The 23,288-nt window shown below is 40.9% G+C and overlaps 1 protein-coding gene across 2 annotated transcripts in view; it reads left to right on the top strand.

Annotated features, from left to right (window-relative positions):
* Positions 1–23,288, top strand: part of aff2 (AF4/FMR2 family, member 2) — a 204,343-nt gene that overhangs the window by 65,453 nt on the left and 115,602 nt on the right. For both annotated transcript variants that reach the window (XM_028009016.1, XM_028009015.1), the window contains exons 2-4: positions 6,047–6,167; positions 15,570–16,221; positions 17,863–18,296. In XM_028009016.1, coding sequence (XP_027864817.1) covers positions 6,047–6,167; positions 15,570–16,221; positions 17,863–18,296 — 1,207 coding nt within the window. The remainder of the gene's footprint in view (positions 1–6,046; positions 6,168–15,569; positions 16,222–17,862; positions 18,297–23,288) is intronic.

Raw genomic sequence — 23,288 nt, 5'->3', positions numbered from 1 at the left:
TTCCAAAAATGCATAACTAGCCCATGATATTTTCATATTTCCTGTCAACTTTAAAAAAAATTTAACTCACAAACACGGCTGGTGGCTGGATGAATGATGTAGCGCCCTGAGCACCGGGCTTAGCAGGCTTTCTGGGGGATACCTTGCTTGAAACAGCCTCTAAAAATGTTAATAGCTGCCTATTCTAATAGTTTATACACAAATTATACCTTAATAGTGTATGTATTAATACACACCGTGCACTACTGCAGTACTGCTCATACACTGTTTGTTAGCTGATGAGCTAACAAATAGTTGTTAGCTTGTTTATTATGTAACAGGGCAGAAAAGCTAGAAAATAAATAATTACATCTAAAATAGTCATCCCTAGCTCCTCTCTTTGGGGTTCAGCCAATAGTAGTGTGTCAAGTAGCAATGCAGCTAGCTTCCCAAATTGCATTTCTCTTCAAATATTTTAGATATGCTCCACAAAAAAAAACCAAAAAAACATTCTGTAAATAATTTGGAGATTTTTTAACAGAAAGAGATGGAAGTTTTGGTTTATTACATAAAACCCACAAGATACAATGAAGTTTGTGACAAAATGTGAAACCATTCAAGGCGCTGCGGAAAACTAAATGCTCGGCTTAGTAGCAATTATGCTAACTTTACTCAGCATGTATTCCATACCTTCTTACAGCCGCAGTAGTTTCTTTTACTCCCGATATCCCCCGTAGTAGCAGTTTTAATTAATCAAGGAACGTAATCCTCATTTTAGCTGGACAGTCGCCCATTAACCACGATCTGCTAACTGAAAGGATTAGTGCCTTGCTTAGGGGCACTCCCGACAAAGCGAGTGTGCTGTGCCGCCTTTCTGTGCAGTGGAAATAAATGAAAGGAAGACGAGGCTCAGTGAGAGACGCCGGCCTGCGTGTGCGTGTGTGGCTGTGTGCATTTAGTTATCAGGGGAGCACAGCATAGCTCTGCTGAGATTAAATTCCCAGAGCTTACTCTGACTATCAGCACTACTCCAGGACACACACACACACACACACACACACACACACACCGAGAGAGAGAGAAGGAAAGCTGAGTGGTAGGAAAGAAAGCTGCCATCGCTACATTTTCATTCACAGAAAATATCAACATTGACAGTTCGCCTGCCGCTGATATCACTCCTGCTAATAATCCCTACCAATCCCATCCAGTTTATCGGTAGTCCCATCAGACCTTTCTTTCCTTCTTCATTTCAATCTGGAGAAATATGGCTTCACTGTAATAAAATTGTGGAATTCAAAACCGAAACAACACCTTTAAAGCAATTCTATTGAAGTGACATTGTTTGGCTATTGTGGATAACAACAACTGGTCTGGTAGACTCGGTTCGATTGGGGACCAAAACAGCAACGTTTGTTACAATTTCAGTCGGCGTGGTTCGCGAACCAAACCTTGTGAAGAATGTGTTCCCCCTCCTCGCCTGTGGTGGCGCTACACCGAGAACCACTGAAGGAAACGACTCGAAAACCTCTGAGCGCAACTTCCAACTTCTTGACGTAAATAAATTGAAGTAGCGTCAGATTTCAGAAATTGTTCCCAACTCTGCAATTTTAGTAGTTATTTTTAATGTTTAAATAACAAAAATAAAAAAATCAATCATTTGTGTCGTAGGACAGAGATAAATAATTGCATTTTGTCAAAGTTTCTCAACCTCTGTTACTCTGTCTGTAATAGTCACACTATCTTTTTGATTAGACAAAATTTAACACAAGAAAAAGTTGTAGATGAAAAATAGTTTTTAACTGCCTCATGGGGATAAGTAAAGGTTAAATAACTACCTTAATAAAAACTGCTTTTTTTCCCCACAGGCTTTTAAAATTGCAAATGCTATGGTTTACTAGGTCAGATCAGAGAAACAGTCTGAGCTAGCTAGCTAACCCGCGTATGTAGCACAAAGGTGCATTCTCTGCTCCTGCTGCATGCTGGGATATAAATCTTGGATGTGTTAATTACCTCATGCGACCTGATTTCCTCCATGTGAAAGTTTAGCATGCGACAGACGGATACAGAGGCTGTGATTCATCACACGGGACCTCAGCTCTGCGGAGATAGGTGTGTGTGTGAGTGAGTGTGTGTGTACTGTATGCGAGCGTGTTTGTAGTAGTGACAGCGCTGTCAGTTAATCTTTCTGCATTGACAGATAACGCACATGTCAACCAGCCAAGCCAGCGCACGTAAAACGATCCCATCCACGTTCCCGGCGCGTAAACACCTCGGCCCGTCAGTCACTTCGTCTGGAATTCCCTCTGCTTGCTCGTCCTTTTCAACTCCTTCCATCTTCCATCTTCCCGCTCCACCTCCCCTCTCCCCACCTTTCTTCTCCGTCTTTCATCATTCTGTTATTTTTCTTTCCTTTTAAAGAAACTGTCTGCTGCCCTGAAACTGGGTCTTTTCCCTCCCTTGGGTACTCTGTTTTTTTTTTTTTTCTTCCTCCCTCTCTCTATTTCCTCTCGTTGCTTCGCTCTTCCTCCCTCCCACGCACGTCTTGCTGATAGATTAAATGTTGAAGGCAGGAGGTCTTGTAGTGGAAAAGGGAAAGTCTCTTTTAATTGCGGCGATCCCTAATTAGGCGGCCCGTCTCGTCTCCCGGCGGCGGATGTGATAAAACAGGAGGCCCCTTTCCCGGGTCACCGGGTCGCCGCCTCGTGTTGTCGCACACTCCCGCGCGTTACTTTCTTTCCTACGGGGGAGTTCACCTTGGTTGCCGGTGTATGAATCTCTCGGTAGACTGAATGTTTGGTTGTGCAGCAGAAGGAGCGTTTTTGCTAAAAATACATGGTTATGTAAGGAAAGTTTCACCACCATCTCTATTCCCGGAAGGCCAGTCTCCAATGGTTCCAGTAGTTGTTACATTTACTGCTTTCATATGTCTTTTAGTTATGTGTGTGTGTGTGTGAGCGAGTGTGTGAGGTTTTCATCACAAGAGACACAATGGTGAACTACTGAGTGTCATATAGAAATCTATGACAATTCAAAGCAAATTTAAACGGGAAGTTGGGAGTAGGGGTTGGCAATATGAATTTTATTTTGAAGATATATTTTGTGGTATTATTATGATATCGGTAAAATTGATGACAGAAAATTATTTATCATTTCCTTTTCACTGTCTGGTTGTGACTGCATTTCATCGCGCCACAAACACCAATATTGTTCTTAAAAATCTTTTCCATTTAAAAGAGTTTTCTTCAGGACTCCGCTTACTTAAAGAAGTGTGGTTTAAACTGCACAAAGGAGCTGCAATTTAATCCTGTTTTCAAATGAACTTTTATTTATTTAGGCCTTTCGCAATAAGCGATGAAAACAATTAATCGCATAATAAATTAAAACGAGGTAAATGATTAGTCCTGGAACCAGTTGTAACAGCATGATACAAAGAATGCTAAAACATTTTCCTGTGAAACGGACCAGTCTGGTCGTCATCAGAGGTGATGTTTTTCGTCGACCATCACCTCTGACTTGGATACTCACACCATGATGCTGCCACCACCGTGTTTCACCACGGGTATTTCGTGTCCCGAAAGCGATTATCACATGACTGCTGCTGCGACGTCCTATTTCTGAGTTACTCTTTTATCATTATGAATTGTTCCAATCCATATCCATTTAAATAATTCTGTTTGACTGAAAACACTGCCTAACATTCTTGGGAAAGTAATTTCACCGAAATCAGGTTGGACCCCGGATAAGACACGGATCGCCCTGAATTCCCTGCTAAGCCTTTTGTCTCATGCTTTGTGTGTGACAAACACAAAACGCCCACGCAACTGCTTTTAGTGCGAGACCCCCACCAGGGCTTAAATAACACCAGTTCATTCTGTTTCGGATCAGAAAAATCTGTTTGTGTTTTTTTTTTACAGTGAATTGAAGTGTGGCTTTTGGAGAGCAACAACCAGGTGGAGTACCCGGCGACCATATCTATGTCTTGAGTCGGTTTCGCTTTGGATCTAACTCATTAAGCATGTAAAAAATTCACATGTGAATGACACAAGTTAAATTAATGAGACGCTGCATAAGTAGGGTGACCTTTAACCTCCTAAACTGCTTACAGCTGGAACCAGAATTCACATACACCGAATAAAAAGACATGCATCTATTTTTTTTTTCTCACTGTCTGAAGTTAAATTAAACCAAACTTCTCTTGTTTTAGCTCATTTAGAATCACCCAAATTCTTTTTCTTTGCTAAGCACCACAATAACGACAGAGGACATGTCAGAGATGCATTCATTAGTGTCTTCAAAATCAATAGTTCACATACAGAATCATTACTATCTATTTAAACAATGAGGAAAAACCCAGATGATGGTGTCGTTTCTTAAGAGTCTTCTGATATTTTAACTGACACATTTAAGGTAATTGGACACGCACACCTTTGGATTTATTTAAAATCACGATATGATACGATACGATACGATAATTTGGAACAATTTCCAGATGTACAAAGGAGCCACATCCGTCTGCTCAAACAATTATACACAAGCATAGCTGGGATTGAAATGTCCAAATCTGTCAATCGACCCAAGAACTAAAGCCAAAGACTTTTTAGAAGATTCTGCTGAAAGTGGTAAAGCAGCAGGTGCTGACATGGACTGGAAAGCCGCTCAGCGAGGAGGAAGCCATTACTCCAAAAGAACAGCCTTCCTTTTTGGAGACCTGTCCTGTGATCCGATGAAACTAAAGTGAAACCATTTGGGAATAATGACCATCAATACATTTGGGAGAAAAAATGTGATGCCTGTAAGCCTGGCAGCGCCATCCCAACTGTGAAGTATGGAAGTAGAACTTTTTAAAGTAAATATTAAGCAAATTATTTACTTAAAACAGTCTCCTATATGTTGATGAAAAGTTACTTGCGGGTTTGTTTTTGTCTTATTTCAAATGTACTAAGATGTTTGCACAAGAAACTAGACCAAAAAACATACAAAATCTGTGTTTTTGCAGTAAAAGCTGTTACAAAGAGGTTTAAGGACAACCAAGCCAATGTTTTGGCATCACAAAGCCTCGTTATCAGTCTGATGGAGACGGCGTGTGTGAGTGAACCCTGACTCAGTTCCACGGGTTCTATCAGGAGGAACGGGCCAGAACTCCAGCAAACCACTGTGAGAAGCTTCTGGACGGAAACCCAAAACGTTTGACCCGAGTCTTACAGACCGAAGCCAGCGCTGCCAAATACTGAGGAAATGTATTCCGATTTTGAAGACGTTAATAAATAAATCTCAGACGTAATCTGTCTCTCATTATTGTGGTATTTAGCATATAGAAATAATTTTGGTAATTCTAGCTGACCTTATAAAGATGTTTGGTCTGATTTAATTGCAGGCAGTTCTTTGGTGGTTGTAAATTTCTGCTTTTTTAGTTTTAAAAAGTGGAACGCATTATGACACATTTTCACAACTATCATCCCCTCTAAAAGTTCTCATTTGCCTAATCCGTTGTTGGAGATAAAAAAAAAACAACCAGCTGAGATACGTGCCGTAGCTACGGGGGTGTGAACGGTCTTCTGGTGGTCGGCAGATGGAGGAAAAAAAATACGTCTAGACTCCCTTAAAAGCATTTTCGATTATATTACTCCCCAAAAAAACCTTCCAGAAATTCACATTAATTAAAAAAATTCCCCTCCAACACCTACTGACATGAAATTTTTTTCTGTCTGATTAAAGCCCAGCTGGCATTTAATCACAGGTCAAATGGCTCTGCAGGACTCGTGGCTCTAGCTTTGACCGACAGTGATGGAGGCGCCACTGCCAGGTGGACCGGCTACGTTTCACTCATTTTTACACCACAACGAGCTATTCATCGAAGATTATTATTAAAGTTTTTACTTTCAGGATACTTTGGACCTCCTGCCGGGCCTGACCTTTAGTCTAGTTATCGTCTCTCGTTGCCGTGTTTGAGTGGAGTTTGAAGTTTTGTCAGCCGGCGCGGCCGAACACCAGCGACCCCGTTGTTTCTACGTAAATGCCGTGGCAGAAAGGCTCGTGCTAACAAGCTTCTGTCCTTGTGTCTTTGCAGCCATCTTGAGTCGGAGCGCAGTGCTCTGAAGAGGAGAGAGTGGGAGAGGAGGAACCAGGAGGTCCAGCAAGATGAAGACTTGTTCTCAACCGGATTTAACCTCTTTGGAGAACCGTATAAAGTAAGAGCAAAACAAACAAACAACAACAAAAAAATCCATCAACAAAACCAAGTTTTTTTTTCTTCTTTTTTTTCCCTTACCGCTTTTCTATTCCCGACAAGAAGTGTGACGGATCTTTTCCTCAGCTTCTTAAACTGCAGAGATTGTGTGGCATGAAAATATGAGATGATGGCGAATCATTTAAAAACCTTCATCACCTTCGTTGTGACGGTGATAAGAGTCACCAACTCATAAAAAACGTGATAAACGCAGACGCAGCTTTCTTGAAGCACGCTTTGATTTAATTTCAGCTTGCAGTCTTCTCGTTTAACATTTTAAAGTCTGATGACATAAACATAATTATAATTTTTGTGTTTTGTTTTTTTTATACAGAGGAAACCACTTTAAACTCATTGCCCTGTTTTCTAAATTTGCTTGTATCATAATTAATACATCAGGCTTATGCACTCATTTAATCATCATGTACAACATGACCTGTTTTGTGACAACACTGTGTGATACATAAAATGCATTGATCACTTTTAAAGAGTATATTAATGGGTTAAAGGCAACATGTTTACTCAATATAGCATATTTGTGACGAAATCCTTTGTTAGAGAAACGATCGAATAAAAAATGATGCATTTGGTGCTAGAGGGTTAAATATAATGACGCATTAGGGTTGTTATAAAAAGAAAGGATAAAAAGAAGTACATTTATACACAAACTCAAAGTTTTCTGGAAAGAAATGGGAGATTTCAGAGTTTCAAAAGTCAAACGTTTTCAACTTTTGAAGCAGAAATTTCCTTGTTTTGTGTTTCTAACTGATATGTTTTGTTTTTAATAATTGTATATTTTTATTCCTTTTCAAATGAAAATCTTACTACACAACGCTGGAAAAAATTAAGAGACCACTTAAAATGATCAGTTTCTCTGATTTTACTTTTTATAAATAAAAAGTAAAATCTATGTCAGAGTAAAATGAAAATCGTTCTTTTATTCTGTGAACTACTGACACCATGTCTCCGAGATTCAAAGCGAAAAGCTTGTGTTTATTTGCAGAAAATGATAAATGATCAAAATAACAACAAAAAAAATATGCAGAGCTTTCAGACCTCAAATAATGCAAACGAAAACACGTTCATATTTACTTAGAAACAACAACACTGATGTTTTAACTCAGGAAGAGTTCAGGAATCAATATTTGGTGGAATAACCAGGAGGTTCTCAAAGGAGCTCAGTGCAGAGGCTCTTCATGTTCTCCAGAGCTGTAGGTCGTCTGAACTTATGTGAGGGGAACCAAACTCACTGCGATTGATGGGGGGTGTTGACTGAAGGAGACCGAATCAAAATTAGCCTGAACAAAGTAGCAGTTCAATGGTCTGCACACTTGCTTCACATGCAAAGCAAAGGAAACGTAGCAGGAAGAAACCTTTATCAGTGGTTTATCATTAAGCCACAGACACACACAACTGTATTAGTTAGCATGTTGCCTTCGAGTTTAAACACATAAAGTGGAAAGAAATGCATTGTCATTGGCTTGTAGCTTATTGCTAGCAGCAGCTAGCATCACAACATCTCGGGTGTCGCTTCATTCCCCCATTGGCTCTCCGACTCCAAATGAAACTCATCATTCAGGTTTGTGAGAAATTTGGGTCGTTTTGCTTCCACGTAGTCGAGCTAACGGTATCTGTACGCTGACTTGCTAGCCTCAGTCACGTGGCTAGCTACACATTACATTATAATGGTAAATATTTTAAAATAATAGTCACCTAAATGAAACTTCAAAAGTAAAACGTGTTCTGAAATAATATGTGTCTCTATCATTTTGAAGAACTAGTGTGAATCTGTTTAAATTTAGGGAACGAAACGGAGCCTAAAGCTAAGACGGGGCAACAAGCTAACCGCCACAAGTCTTCCTCATCCATGTTTCCAGCCTTCCTGAGCCGTAGGACAGAGAGCTGCTTTTCCCACATGTGATGCTCTCTTGCTGCTGTCGGGGAGACAGGTTTATGCTGCTGATTTATCTCTGCTGGAGAAGAGCTGAACATACCTGACTCCAGAATTGAATTTAGGGGAAAGAGACCAAGTTTACAACACCTTAATCAATTAGGACAGGCTGGTCTCCTCCAAGAACGCGGCTCTGTGATTTAGGCTAATATAAAGCTACTCTGCCTGCTGTAAATTATCATTCGAAAGGACTTATTACGGGTGACAAACAATAATGCGAGTCTTCTGTATTGTTTAATGTCGTTCGGTGGATGGGGAAGCGGATAATGTGACTGTTTCTCATCCTCTTTTTTTCCCTGAGGCTAAAATCTGAAACAGTTGTACACACAGTTGTATACTTATTATTTTCAGATACCTTTTTTTTTTTTCTCTTCCCTTTCTTTAGCGAAATGTAAACCAGACATGCATGAAGTCCCCGGGCACTGTGCAGCCCCTCTGTGTAAAATTGATTTTGGCTTGTTAACTCTCATTAGCTTCCACCAGGAGCTTCAACACTTGGTTAGACCAGAGCAGCTTTGAGTCTTGACAGAATTTGCGCTGACCTGCTGTGTCCAAACACACAGGATGAGAGGCTTTCTTACCGAGATGCTCCTCGGGGCTCGGAGGTCAGCAGAAGCAAATGAGAGGTTGCTCTTCTGATAATGAATCCCATTTTAGGGGCCTCCACACTCCTGGTGATCGTTTCTAAGCCAATTAACAGTAAAGACGTAAGGTCAAGATCCTGTGCGTATGAGGAGAGAGGAGGGTTGTGTGTGTGTGTGTGGCCTGGTCGGTGCGAGGGTGGCGAGGTACCACTGCTGCATGCTAGCGTCTGCAAATAAAATGAATTCAAGTCCTTTGTACACAGGTAGGCTACGTTTCCATCCGGTTGTCATGCTAATTTTGAGCTAACGTTTAAAATGTCGGCAAAAAAAAAAAAAAAGGAAATACAAATTGGGGGGTTCCTGTCTGCTGGTTTGGAGCGAATCAGTCAGGCGTAATTGTGTAATTTCAGATGTTGATGTCAATCATGGCTGTACTAAACAAGAAGTAGAGGTTGAAAACTGGCATGGGCCACACGCTGAGGGAAACCTCTGGGTCAAGATGTCATTGTTCTGTCATGGCAACCAGCTTTGGCGATGCTGCGTCCTGTTCGCTGTAGAACCAGGGTTATAATAGTTTTGGGTTTTCATTGTAGTTCAGTTTTATTTTGTTGTGACTTTTTGTCTAATTCAGTTAGTTTTAAGTAGCTTCTGTCTGGTGTGTATTTGATAGTTTTTAAAAGTTATATATTCAGTTTCAGTTTACTTTTGATTAGTTATTGTCGCAGTTCCAGTTTTTTTTTAATATCTTGGTTAATTTTTGGGGTGCAGAATTCAAAAAGGTTGAAGTATTGTATTGTGAACAACCAACTCACTGTGGCGTTTCCTCCCCACTTTTGGTGCCGCCATTTTAGCGTAAATGCCCAAGGAGGATTATAGAGTACCGAAATTTTCCGACAGCTGACATGAACTGCTTGTGTGAGGGGTCGGGGGTCAATTTCACATCAGCTCAAAAGGCTAATAAATAGATTTATGAACATGAAAATAGAGGACATTACATCTATAATTTCAGTATGACTTACTTAGTTTTATAAACGCACCACTTACCTCCAGTTAACTCTTACCACCTTGAGCTATCGTAAAAACTTTTAAATTTGATGGAATTTTGCCGTTTCCATCTACGTTTCCTAATCCGATACTTCAAATGGAAACACGGTCAGGTTATGTACGCCAAGATATTCAACTCCTATCCAGTGACAGTGAGGAAGAGGTAGCCGCCGCCATTTTCCTACTCCTTCATCTCCTTCTATGGACTTTTGAATAAGTTTTCTGACTAAAAGATCTTCTTTGTTTTTATCTCAACCAAATCTGCTGCTAATGATGGACCAGTCTGTCTTTTTCTGGCATGAAGAAATGTTTGCTGTCTTTAAACAACTAATTCCATCATGGGGATGTGAATAAAAGATACATCACGGTGCTTTTTAACAGCATTACTGATGTCAAAAGATACTTATAATTCAGATTTTTTAAAAGTATACACTAATGCTGTAATTACCTGGGGGGGATTGGATTTCTAACATGGTAACTTTTAGCTCTTAGCAACACTAAGCCTAAATACCAAAGCCCTGAATTTTGGCATTAGATCTAATTTGCAGGAAGCCTTATTACTCAGCGAAGAGGCAGTTCCCTGGTAATACGCTGCTGCACAGAGGTTTTTAGGTTCCTCATTAATTACAGTCATTAGCTGAACAGGGAAGCTGTAATTGAAAAGAAAATAATTCTGATAAAAGGGAACGGGTCACTGCATCATTCATAGGGGACAACTTGTTTACTCGTTTAATACGCCTGCTCTTTTTCAACTGTTTGAAGAAATGTCCGCACATTCCTCCAGTTTACACCTCGCTGCTCGCTGTTTTCTTCTACTGATTTATTTATCACACCACACAGAAATGTCATTTTTTATTTTTATTTTCTTATGCTCACTTTTTTGATCAATTCGCTGGTTTTTTTGCCATAGCCTGTTCCCGAGCAATTCCCCCCCCCGGCTCTGCGTTTAAAGTCCGATCTCTTCTTTCATATCAGCTCCTTTTAGCTATCGGATATTGGATTTGTGGAGCCTGGATGACCTCTGCTTTCTGTTTTTAGTTTTTTGTTGTTTTTTTTTAAATCATGTGTCCGTCACTTCTGTCTTTTTCTTCTCCTCTCTCTCCCAACGTTCATTCTCTCTGTCAGCTATTAGCTAATCCCTCTTCTAATCCTGTTAAGGAGCGTTATGCTGTTAGCAGCTATTTGGGATGATCTATTCACACACTCTCGAACACACGCACACACACACTGAAGTCATACATAAGTATTCATCCTCTCCCTCCCCTCTGTTTTCCATTTTACCTCTCTGTAAATGTGTTTTCTGTTCCTCTTCAGCCACCAGATCTTTTATTCATGAGCCTGAGATGGAGACGAGATGGGCTAATTTATTCACAGCTAACTTGGGCTCTCCACGGTGTGTAGCGTTTGTGCGGGTGTGTGCGCGCAGCAGCGACTTCTGTTAGGATTATTTGAATGCTTTTCCGTCAGTTCTGATGTGCGTCGTCCGTAAATGCGTCTTGATCGTTTTTTTTCTTTCGTTTATTTGCGCGTTTGGAGGTTTTTCTTGTTTTATTAGAGGCGAAACGATGCAAAGGAAAGACTTGATGGGACAGATTAATGATGTTTGTTGCCGTTCCGCCTTCTTGATTAGTTATCTTGAAGTCTGTTTGGGAATATTTCACTCCTTCTACCTTGTGGTACCTTTTTTTTAGAAGGATATTTATGGCCTTTATGTTTCAGGTAAAAAAAGGTAAAAAATAATTATTGACCTGCTCATCTGAGTTTTTGCCATTTGCAATCTCTCTGTCCTAGCTACACTATAAAAATATTAAATAGCAAATATTTTTCCCACTATCGATTACTTTATTAGGAGTAGAGGCAATGAATGAAGCACTGTTTTACTAGCTTTAGCAGTTAGCACTGTTGGTAGCACTAGCAACTAGCAGCCTTCAGACCTCAGCTGTCTATGAGAGATGACCTAGAGATGACAGAAAATAACTCTGAGATTCCCAGAAGACTTCCTACACTTCCGAATCCAGCGCCTTTAATGGCTGGCTGAGGTTGAAAAGCAAACAGATAAAATGGGTCGACTGTGTGTAAGCAGAAAATGCCATTTTCTTTTAAACAACTTACAGTATGTTTAGCTTCTGCGACGTCGCTTTCAGAAATCTCACAAATAGACAGTTTTTGGTTGTCTTCTCACAGTAACAACTTCCTAACTGAAGAGTGTTGTGGCCAGTGCCAGTTCAAGTTTCTTCTTCAAATCAAACAAAATTGGTGTCACACGTTTGTGCAGGAAAAACTTTCATTTGTGCCGCTATCTTTTTAAAGATATTATTCTAAATGTTTCCAGAGGTCATCAAAGGTCACAACAACCCCCTTCTCCACCCTCACACTCTTACAAAATCAAACAAATTTGGTATCAATCAACTGTGCTCTAAACGGTTTAGCTGCACAAACCAGATTTTCTGCTCGCTGCTAATTTCTGGGGACCTCTGGAAACTTTTTTCTTTCGTAAAATTTGAAAGATTATAACGGCACAGTTTTGTTGCTGCACAAACATTTGACACCATCTCCATTCAACGTGAAGAGGGCAAGAAGGTCAGCTTCCCTCAGGGTGTTTTTTGAGTTTGGACCTTGCGGGTCACCAGTCAAAGCCAAGACAAGTGGAAAATTTGTTGGTTATAATTTTCCTCCATTAATTACCCTTCTTATTTATTCCAGTTAGCGAAGATGTTTTCTCAAATTTCAGAATTTGCTATTTTGTTAGTTTTAGTTTGCTATAACAACCTTGCTTGGTTCTTGATTTGTTTTCTTTCCACTGATTGTATTTACAGTGTTGTAAGAAAGTGGCATGGTCAATGCACTAGGCTAAATTGCTTTTACCCCCTAATCTGCCAGTATTGGTGAAGATTGGTCGTCGTGGTGCAAACAAAATAAATCCAAATGCGCATGATTACACTCCCCCCCATCTCACAGCACCATCATGACAAAGTCCAATATGTCCATTACTTTGGCTGTTCACCAAACCATTACCATTATCAAACTATTACAGACGTCCCCATTATCCTCAGTTATGTGCTAATGTGCAAAACGTCTCATTTTTACAAACAGAACAAATACAAAAACAGGCCTGCCAAACACGCGGGCTAGCGGCACAATGCGAGCGTCGTTACCATGGCTTTCTCTCTCTCTCTCTGTTGCTCCGTGCAGATCCGCTCGTTTTCCGCCGAGGCATGTTAAAACCAGAACACTTTGTGATTTCAGCTCCACCTGGCTCATAAAACTCATGTCAGAACAATTGCTTGGTGGAAACAGAACCCAGAAACTTGTGATCGCCATGAAACGCAGCTTAAATGGCCCTCTATTACAGCCAATAGTGCCATGGTGTTATGATCATTCGTAATGTCGTGAAGTGTTTGCTGTAACACACACACTTAGAATTCCCTCCTCAGCAATGAGCCCTCTCCATGGATCATTGCATGTTATTACTCTATTATTTGGTTATTGACTGAAACCGTTTGCATTGGAACAACAAAGCCGCACGCTCAAACGCTCACCTCGAGGAAAAACAACCATCAACATATCAGTCTTTAATTGTCCCTTTCTTCTCTCGCCTCGGAGATCTAAACAGATGATTTAAATTCAATTTTAAATTTATTAATCTTCTTACAGCTTCCTCCTCTCTTTAATTCTCGAAATAAATACTATTTGACTTCTTCTTACCAGCTTTGCTGTGACTCGACACCGCCGCGTCCCTGTTAGCGCCGTGGTAATTGGGCCGTCGGCAACCTCGGCCTTATGACTGGGAAACTCTATTGACCAGATTGCTAATCAGATGTGCAATAAAATTACTGGGCGGCATTTCGCATTGATCTTGCTCACTGGTCCCATTGTTCCACGTTTGTGTGTAATTCACGATGAAATGTCAGCCGTGCGTCGGTTTGCTGTAGATCTCGCATAATTCAGACCCGGCTGATGAATGTTGTCGGCTTTACGGCTCGTTGTTCAGGCTGAAAACTTTATATATATATTTATTGCTTCCTCTGGTAAAGATGTTAAAAAAAAGAAGAAAAGTCTTTACAGATTGTTCCTGTATTGGACTTGCTTCAATCTTACCTTTTAATTTCCAGAAAACCTGGAATACATCAAAGGGGCAGTGTTACGTAAAATCAATCAGGCATGTTTGAGAAATCCTATAAGCTCCATGGCAACCATTCAGCTGTGCAAAACGCCTGGGTGGACCTAGCTCCGCCTTCGAGAATAAATCTCCTCCTTGGAATCTCAGTTTCCAGGTTTTCACCTCACAGAGCAGCCCTGCCCATCATTCCCCACTCAGACTGGCCAGTAGCAATCAGCAAACACTTGATATTAGCAAATAAACGAAAGAAAGAAATCGATCAAGATGCATTTACGGAAGATGCACATCAGAGCTATGGTTAAAACTTTGTTAAAGCGTTAATAGAGGAGCCATGTTGTGATGACTTTCTGAAGGCGGCGTTTCAGAAAGAGCAGGAGCTTCTTAAAGAAACAGAGGCCCAATTTCAAGGTGTTATATTTGATAAATACAGCATTTTTATAACAACTTTAGGTGGCATAGTTACTTGGTTGTGCTATAAAATTGCACAATGTGATCACAAGGTTGTGTATTATGTAATGTGTGCCTGGAAAACACATGATACTGCACCTTTAGAGTATAGTCATATTAGTAAAAACATTGTTATACCCTGCCACAAGTGGGCAACCATCTTCTTCATCTGGTATTCCAGAAATGCCAAATATAGAACATGCTAAAAATACCAAATAAAATCAATATGCTTTCATGGACCCAACTTTGGACAAAAATTGTTCAAACTCATCAATTTATCATGTTTTATGTTTGTATACATCAACTATTAAAGTTTATTGGTGCTATCTATGTTGTGTCATAATTCCAATCATGATAAAAAAAAAAAAGTTTTCTCTATAACAGTAAACGTTACAATAACTGCCCCCAGTCTCATCTGACTGAAGCTCACAGATCCCATTAAGGTCCCAGTAAAGTAAACCAAAGTCCACATTGTGACGGTAAGGTGTTGAAGCCTTTTTCTTTCCTTACCATGGAGACTTGGTGATTACTTGCAACAGTTCTCTACCAATAAAATTTTAAAATTTATCTTGGTTTTCTCAAAAGTGGCTTGCGGTTAAAAGAAATGGTTTTCTGCATGACCTCGTATTTATACCACGTGGTATGGTAATCCTTAAGTCTTGGTATAGTAATTAGATGTTTCAAATAAAAAAATTTAAAAAAGCAAACCATACAATACAAACCGTTTTTGCACACAGTTACCAGTTCTGGGACTTTATTTTCCTCTTTTTTTGGCCCAAGAAGAAGAACTGCCCTAGTGCTGATTTTCTTCTTTCTTTCACTGACACTAAATGAGCTGTTAGGCTATTCTTGGGCACCTCTCAGCATTTCCGACAGCAGGTAGGCTGCTTTAGGATGACATATAAGTGAAGGACTGTCCTCCAAACAGTGATTGGCTGAGAGTGTGGGGTCAGGGTAATAATGACTCCTGCCCCATTAATTTCACAGCTTCTGCCCGGGATGGGGCCTCTTAAAGGTGGCATTATTTAATTAATCATCTCCTCCTGAAGGCTGGTCAGTGGTCACCCTATCTATCTTTCACTATTCCTTTCCAGATGCGTAGAGAGGGCTGTTCATCAAGTCTGGTAAAAAGGAGAAATGGAAGACTTAATTAATGTCCTTTTTCTTCTCCCTCCCTCTGTTCTTTTTCCCTCTTCCTTTTTTTCCCTTCCCTGTCAGACTAATAAGGGCGATGCATTGGCCAACCGAGTCCAGAACACCCTGGGCTCCTATGAAGAAATGAAAGACCTGCTAACCAGCCACTCCAACCAGAGCCACTTGGTGGGAATCCCCAAAGGCAGCGCTACGAGCAACAACCAGCAGCAAGCGGCGGGCTCCTCCGCCGCCGACAGATCGGCCACAGAGTCCCAGCTGTTCAACGAGGCCTGGAGAGGAGCAGCAGGCGGTGGAGGAGGAGGAGGAGCAGAGGGAAGCGGGGAAAAGAGGACGGGAAGCGGCGCGCTGTCGTCAGCCTCCATGCAGCCGCCCGCCGTCGTCACGTCGTTATCGAACGCGCCGGCGGCCCCGCACCAGAACGTGAAGAAGTCGAGGAACACCATGGAGTGGTCGAAGGGAGGTCAAGTGACCGGCCTGGTGGTAGGGTCAGGGGCGCCGGGACAAAACGGACAGGGGCAGGTCCCTGCGGCCGCGGCGGCCAGCCGGGGCAAGATGGGTCTTTTAGAGGAGCAGCAGCTGCAAAGGCACGAAGAGCTGTTCAGCTCTCTCAAAGATGAACTGGGTCTGAAAGAGGAATCAAGCCCTTCTTCCTCGTCTTCATCCTCTTCCTCGTCCTCTTCCAGAAGGCATTCGTCCAAAAGCCATTCCCTACCAGGTAATTGTTACCCAGCGTGCCTCAAAAGGAATTGCTACTCTGATTCTGTTGCATTCAAGAATATTTCAGTTTTATGGTTTATGTCTACATTTAATATCGGATGGTTTTATACCCCAGAAATTAATGGACTGCTGGCTTGTATCAGCGTTGTGAAGATATAAACATTGAAAGATACTGTAGATGTGTCCCTTACTGCATAAAAGTTTTCCATATTAAACATCATAATAATTCAGGTGTGCTATCCTGTTGCCATTGGCATGTGAGTCCTTTACCATATGGACATACCTTGGTACGTTCATGAACACGAGGCTCTTGGGCCTTGCGGACAAGCAGACCGGAACAGTGTCAAAGATTGTGGCCATTAACAAAATTAAAGTTGGGTCGGAGCTTCCTATTGCATCCTAAGGGTTGATCACACAGCTCTGTCTGGTCCGCTTCAGTCAGACTCTAGTTCATTTGCCTAGAAAGTCCGGTTCGTTTAGGAAGATGTGAATGTGCAAGAGGACCACAAAATTCAACTCTCTAAAAACCTGAGTCTCTGTTCAGTTAAAATGTACCAAGCGAAACGGAGACCGCTCCAAAAGCAGGATGTGGACTAAACCAGAGGGCATTCTGGGTAAATACAACCTAAACAAACATGTGAGTTACAAGCTAATTGTTCACGGTCTTTTACCAACGCCTAAAGAGAAATCCTACAACTGTTAAAATTTGACGTCACACCGTTCTTATTTACATTTTGTGAAGGTGAAAGTTGCGCTCAGTGTCTTCTTATTGGTTCTGCAGTTCAGTGGTTCTTAGTGCAGCGCCACCACAGGCGAGGAGGGGAACAGGTTTTTCAAAACTGGTTAGTTTTTTAGCATCAGCTGAAAAGGTAACCAATGTTGTAGTCTGACCGACTATCAGGTGTGAAAACTCCCCTAAACTTAAGGTCTGTTTCATGTTTTGTACTTTCTGATACACTTAATCAAATGTAGTTCGAAATATGGAAAATACAGAAAGCCCATTTTTACTGTAGAATTCAACAAATAGAAATCGCAACGTATGAAGTACTAAAACCTGAACGGAAATGTTCTACAGCGATACCGTATTCTTAAAAGCAAACGTATTTGTAAAACCTTTTTGTATTTGTTTAAAAAAAACATGAGTGCTTAGTTTCTCTAAAGATATTGCTACAATCTTGTTCAGTCTTCTTTTGAAGCCAACGTTATCTTATGAAATCGATTAAATCATTTCAGCCCAAATCAGGAAGTTTTGTTGTTTCATTAATTAACTCTTTGAGAAAGGCAATGCTGCCTTTCTCAAATCAAGAAAAGCTTTTACGGATGTGTCTGATTAAAGGTGTAAAATACAAAACATTTTATATCAAAATTCATAATTTGTTGGGGTTTTTTATCCTTTCCTGAGTCATGAAGGCTGATTAAATAATTGTAGTAACATTTTGAAAGGTTCCAATGTTTCAGACCTTCTTGGTAAAAATAATTAAAATTAGCATTTATTACATAACCAGATAATAAGGTTGATTTTGAAACCGGAAAACATCTTAATTCTTTTCAATTTGATTGGCTGTACTGATCTCTGACGATGAACTGTTGTTAGGGTTTATTATTCTCAGGTGATTTCTTTTTCTTATCTCTCTTACAGATGGCGGCAACTTTCGGTCCTCCACTGTAGACGGTTGCCACTTTAAGTCTTCCTCCAGCGTGGAAAATGTCGGATCTTTCAAAACCTCCCCGTTCGAAAATGAAACAACTTCTCACCTTTCCTTGTCCTCCTCCCCGCTGGCTTCCACCTCTGTTCTGACCACCCCCACGCCCGGTCTGACCACCCCCACGTCTGGTCTGACCACGCCCACTTTCCCACCCGGCTGCCTCTCGGGGAAGCCGATCGCTATCCAGCAGAAGCCCACGGCGTACGTTCGACCAATGGACGGCCAGGACCAGGCGCCGAGTGACTCCCCGCAGCTTAAGCCCCCTCCGGTGGCAACAGAGGGGTTTAGCAGCAGCCAATCTTTTGGAGGAACGTCTGGAAACGCGAAGAACAAGCTGCCAAAACTGAACCTCAGCCACACGGGAGAGGTAAGAATTTGGAGTTGGTTACTGTTGATGCATCAACTTTGAAAGAGTCTGTAGACTCTTTTTTTTTTTTTATTGGAAAAGCAAATAAAAAACCTTTACTTTGAAGACCGGCCTCTCTGGTCCGCTGGTAATCCTATTTAGTATTTATTTTTTATTACAATATAAATAATCTGTCAGTAAAACAGTAGGACAGAACAAAACTGAAGCCCCTGACTGAATTGACATGCCAGTCACCCAGAAGCTTCAACAGATCATGTTACAGGGCATTCACTATGCAACCTGTGGGCTTTAATGAGTTTACAGGACAGCTTTGAGATTGATAGTTGATCGTTGATTAGCTTTCTATTTTTGTCTGTCTACTGTTCTGTTAGCTTTGTTTAGAACTATCTAATCTAATTGTTCTTTAGATGAAAATGAGTTCCAATCGATTAACCAATAATGTCAGCTTACACCTTCTTTTAGTGTTGTAGTTTGGCTTAAGGATGGCCAGTAGATACAGAAACAAAGGTGGCGGGGCCATACTAGAACAGGAAAAGCAAACGATCCTAACAGAGTCCGGAGTGGGATATAAAATGACTTTTATGTGGTTCTGTTTTGAAATGTAAACACTTGAGAAGATGCTGAAGTTTCACCTTAATAGCACTCACTCGGCATTACTGTGCAGCGTCCACTTCTCAATTAAAAATGACTGATGTGCTACAAAGGCGAGGATGTGTTGACAGAAAAGCGAAGGGCGTAATGTAGAAAAATTATAATAAAAAAAAATCATGATGCCAATTTGTGTCGCGCCTTTATGATAAGGAAAACCGGTTGACCCTCTTGATTCAAGAGAAAACTCTGGCTTTTAAGAAAATGGCCGCTTATCGATCAATCGATAAGGTCAATCAACTATAGATTAACTCAAAAATCGATAAGTTCCATGCCTACAACTCTTTAGAGGGTCTTTGGAATCTTTTGCTCTTGGCAACCTGTTGCACCAGGATAAGGTTTTCCCATTACTTTAGTTGCACATGCAACATTGACATAGTCCCACTGAGAAAAAAAAACAAGAAGTGATTCCCAAAGAGATCCTTCCAGACTGGGCAAATCTCATTGTACATCCTTAAAATATTTGACAGGCCAAGTGAAACAAATTTATGTGAGACCTGAAAAGTTTTCTACAGATACATGGTACTAAATCAAGCCAGTGTTTCTGCTATAAACTAGGTGACTTAAGAGCCAATTCAAAAATGTTGTTTAGTCTTTTTATGCCTGAAGCCATAAGTGAGATGCATTGGGCAGGTACAAGTGAACAAGTAGCAGAAGAAAAATAGTCTTACGAAAGTCTGGAAATACTTGATCAACTCTACTTTAGAAGAGTATATTTTTTAAAACTAATTAGGCAAGTGTAATTTTCAGTACTGAAATTACAAACAGCAAACAGCTATCATAGAAGGTCAACATTAAAATCAGTCTTCTCTGACACTAGCAGCCTTTTTCTTAAAAGCCAGAGTTTTCTCTTGAATCAAGAGGGTCAACCGGCTTTCCTTAACATAAAGGCGCGACACAAATTGGCATCATGATTTATTAGATCGTGTTACCATTTTTCTACATTACGCCTTTCGCTTTTCTGTCAACACATCCTCGCCTTCGTAGCACATCAGTCATTTTTAATTGAGAAGTTGACGCTGCGCCGTAATGCCGAGTGAGTGCTATTGAGGTGAAACTATCTACAGCACCATTCCTGCTAAAACAGACCTCAGAGCAAGCTAAACGCCCCACATACCAGAACACTTCAGGCAGAGGTCTGATGACAGGTACAGTCTGTGCTCTGAAATGAGGATGAAATTTAAAGCCCCTTCACTCTGGAGCTACACGACTACTGCTCTGCAGTCCAACTCCATAACCGTTCAAATGTGGCTCCAAGTCTAGAAACATTACTTCCAGTAGGAAGGCAATAATTCTGTCAGTACTCACCAAATATGCCTCCCCCTCAGCTACTTTCCTGACCATCCTTCAATAATGCTATCCCCAGCTGCTCTCAAGGCTCTCTTTACAATATGCAATATATATACATTATATGTGCATTTGCAGACTTTAAGACTTCTCTTTAAGCGCAATGACGAAAACCTTTTGCATACGACCTACAGCCTAAAAAAACAATTTGCTATCTTTGACCAACCAGACTGTGCAATATGGAGTTGTGAGCGCCGCTTCACAACTCAAAGCCCTAATGAAGCCGTGTTTATTAGTGAGGGTGTGTGTGTGTGGATTGTTTGCTTCAGCAGCTCGTCTAAGAGAGGTGGTTTTATACTTGAACACGATGAAAAGCAGTGCCATGTGAAAAAGATCGAATTCAACTGCCTAACCACCGTTTCACCAAAGGGGTCAGCACTGAGTTGGCTTTAGGTAAAATGAAGCAAAAGTAAACAAATTTGCACAAAAATGTCAGAAAAAAAATAAAGATAATATCATAGAGAACCTATTTAGACAGTTTATCAGCAAAAGGAAAAGTTGATTTGAGGGTCAGTTACACTTTGGGTTGATCTTTCCATTCGGCTTTCGGCTGATTTCTATTAGCTATGTTTCCATTGACCATGTAATTGGACAATTTGACTTTTAAAAAATAAATAGTCTTTCTGGAAAAACTGCAATTTTCAAAAAAACTGTAGGCACTAGGATGAGATGGGGATTTTTTGAGCCATATCAAAATAGTTTTTTTTTTTGCAAAACTGCAATGGAAACTCCATTTTCTCTACAACCAAACGTTGCCACTGGCACAAACCACAAAGAAGAATTCGACAGACAGGAAGTAGATGGAGGATGAGTTTTTTTTTAAGGACTTACCCGAGGAACAAACTTATTCACGTGTGATTTTAATTGCGTTTCTTGTTTTAATGGAAACACTGCAATTGTGAAATTGTGGGGGAGTTTTTCACACTGCCACAGCACTGACAAAGTTTTGTCAGTGGACATTTGTAGTGGGACACAGCTAGTGCCGTGGTACAGGCACCAGATTCGTAGGTTGAGTGAGAATTTAAACAACCTGACCTCAGTAGCTTCTGCTAAAGCCGCTCCACTGATGTACAACACACAGATCTGCCAATCGACCACTCATTAGTTAAAGGTTTGCACCGCTGAGAAAGGTTAGTGCCAGAACCACAGAACAAAAAAAAAGAAAAAAGAAACAGTCTGTTTCTCTTCAGATTTTATTTTTATTTAATGGATCAGTTAGAGAACACAGAACTCCGTGATCGAGCATCTTAAACAACCAACCAAGACCCACTTTGCCTGGATGTAAACAAATTATTAGCAAGTTTACAAATATGTCATTCACCTTCACATCTTAGTGCTAATTTATAATCTGTTCATCATTTGACACCCAATTATAAATTCAAATTAAAGACTTTAAAAAAAAACCCCACCGTAATTCAGACATTTTCATAGTGCAGGAACAGACTCCTCCTAATTTAACCCCTTCAATTATTCATGAGCATCTGCTTTAGCTGGTTAACAGTGACACATGCTGTCAGCCTGCTTCTGATGTCACAAGTCCTGTGATGTTTGCATTTTTTTAGACTCACACCCCCCACCCCCACGTATTGTCTGTCCATCTCTTTCTCTCTTTCTCTCTCTCTCTCTCTCTCTCTTTCTTTCTGTCTTTCTTTCTTCCCCTCTTGCAGCAGCAGGGTTTTGATGATGATGATGCGCCTGTATGCGTGTGTGTGTGTGTGTGTGTGCTGCGTGAGACTCGTTGACAGGCGAGCAGCCATCCATATCGAGAAAGCCAGCTGTTCCTATGCTTTGATAGGACAGATCTGTGTGTGTGTGTGTGTGTGTGTGTGTGTGTGCAGCGCTGTAAATGAGCCTGAGCTGGAGCTCGGAGCATATGGCACTAAGAGGGAGATGGAAGGACAAACAGTGGAGGAAGACGAGAGGAATTGAAATATAGTTAACTTTCATGGCCACAAGTGTTTTTGGAGGCTTTGTGGCGTCGAAAGCTTCTGGGAGGGAAGGTGTTGGACTCGATTTGCACTGAAGGTGAAGGGAAGGAGATGAGGAAGAGAGACTCACCTGACAATGACTGGCTGATTACGGCACCTTATCACGGCTGTATTTGTTCTAGTTAGATGAGTTTCTGGATGCGCTCTGCAGCTTAAATAGCAAAAGAGCAGCATGTCGCAGGGCTTTGTGAACCAGAAACAGATGGGACACTTCAATTGCTTCTGCTTCATGCGTCGTCTCTGTAAGCAGAAGTGAAATATAAAGAGGTGATTTAAATGTTCAGACAGTTAGGGACATTTTAATATTAGACTAAGGGTGTTTTCACACCTGATAGTTCGGTAGACTCTGTTTCCAAAAAGCAATGTTTGTTACATTTTCACCTGGTGTGGCTGGCTTTCACACAGCGCTGTGTCAAAAAAACCTAATGCTTTGAAAAATCTGTTCCCCTCCTCGCCTGTGGTGGCGCTGCACCAAGAGCTACTGAAGGAAACGACACAAAAAAAACGCTGAACGCAGTTTCCTTCTTCATCAGATGTAAATAAAAATGGAGTGCTGTCAGATGTTAGCGGTTGCAGGATTTTTTTTCCTGCTAGCGCTAAACTCGCATGTTTGTTTTGGTTGTATTTACCCAGAATGCCCTGCGCTATAGTCTGCTTCCTGGTTTTGGAGCGGTCTTCGGTTTGCTTGACGTTCACACACCAGAGTTCACTTAAACCGCTCTAGTTCAGGTTAAAATTGCTGAACATTACTTATTGCGCAGAAACTACTGCTCCTAGTTTAAGTCATTTTCCCATAATGCATTGCAACGTAAACAACATAGCAATGTCTGTGTGACAATATTTTATTTAAACAAATAAAAGCCAATACTTTCAAACATTAATCTGAAGTGCCCTTGGACTCTGGAGCCGGCTAATGATGCAAAGCACACCAGAAATTCTTGAACTGAATGACTCCAAACATATACCAAAAGAAACTTTCAAAGTGGCCTAGTCCAAGACTGGATCCAAA

The sequence above is a fragment of the Xiphophorus couchianus genome, chromosome 23 (genome assembly GCF_001444195.1).
Source record: "Xiphophorus couchianus chromosome 23, X_couchianus-1.0, whole genome shotgun sequence".
Classification (NCBI taxonomy): domain Eukaryota; kingdom Metazoa; phylum Chordata; class Actinopteri; order Cyprinodontiformes; family Poeciliidae; genus Xiphophorus; species Xiphophorus couchianus.
Note: the sequence above shows the minus strand (reverse complement) of the source record. Positions and strands in the feature narration are given on the sequence as shown.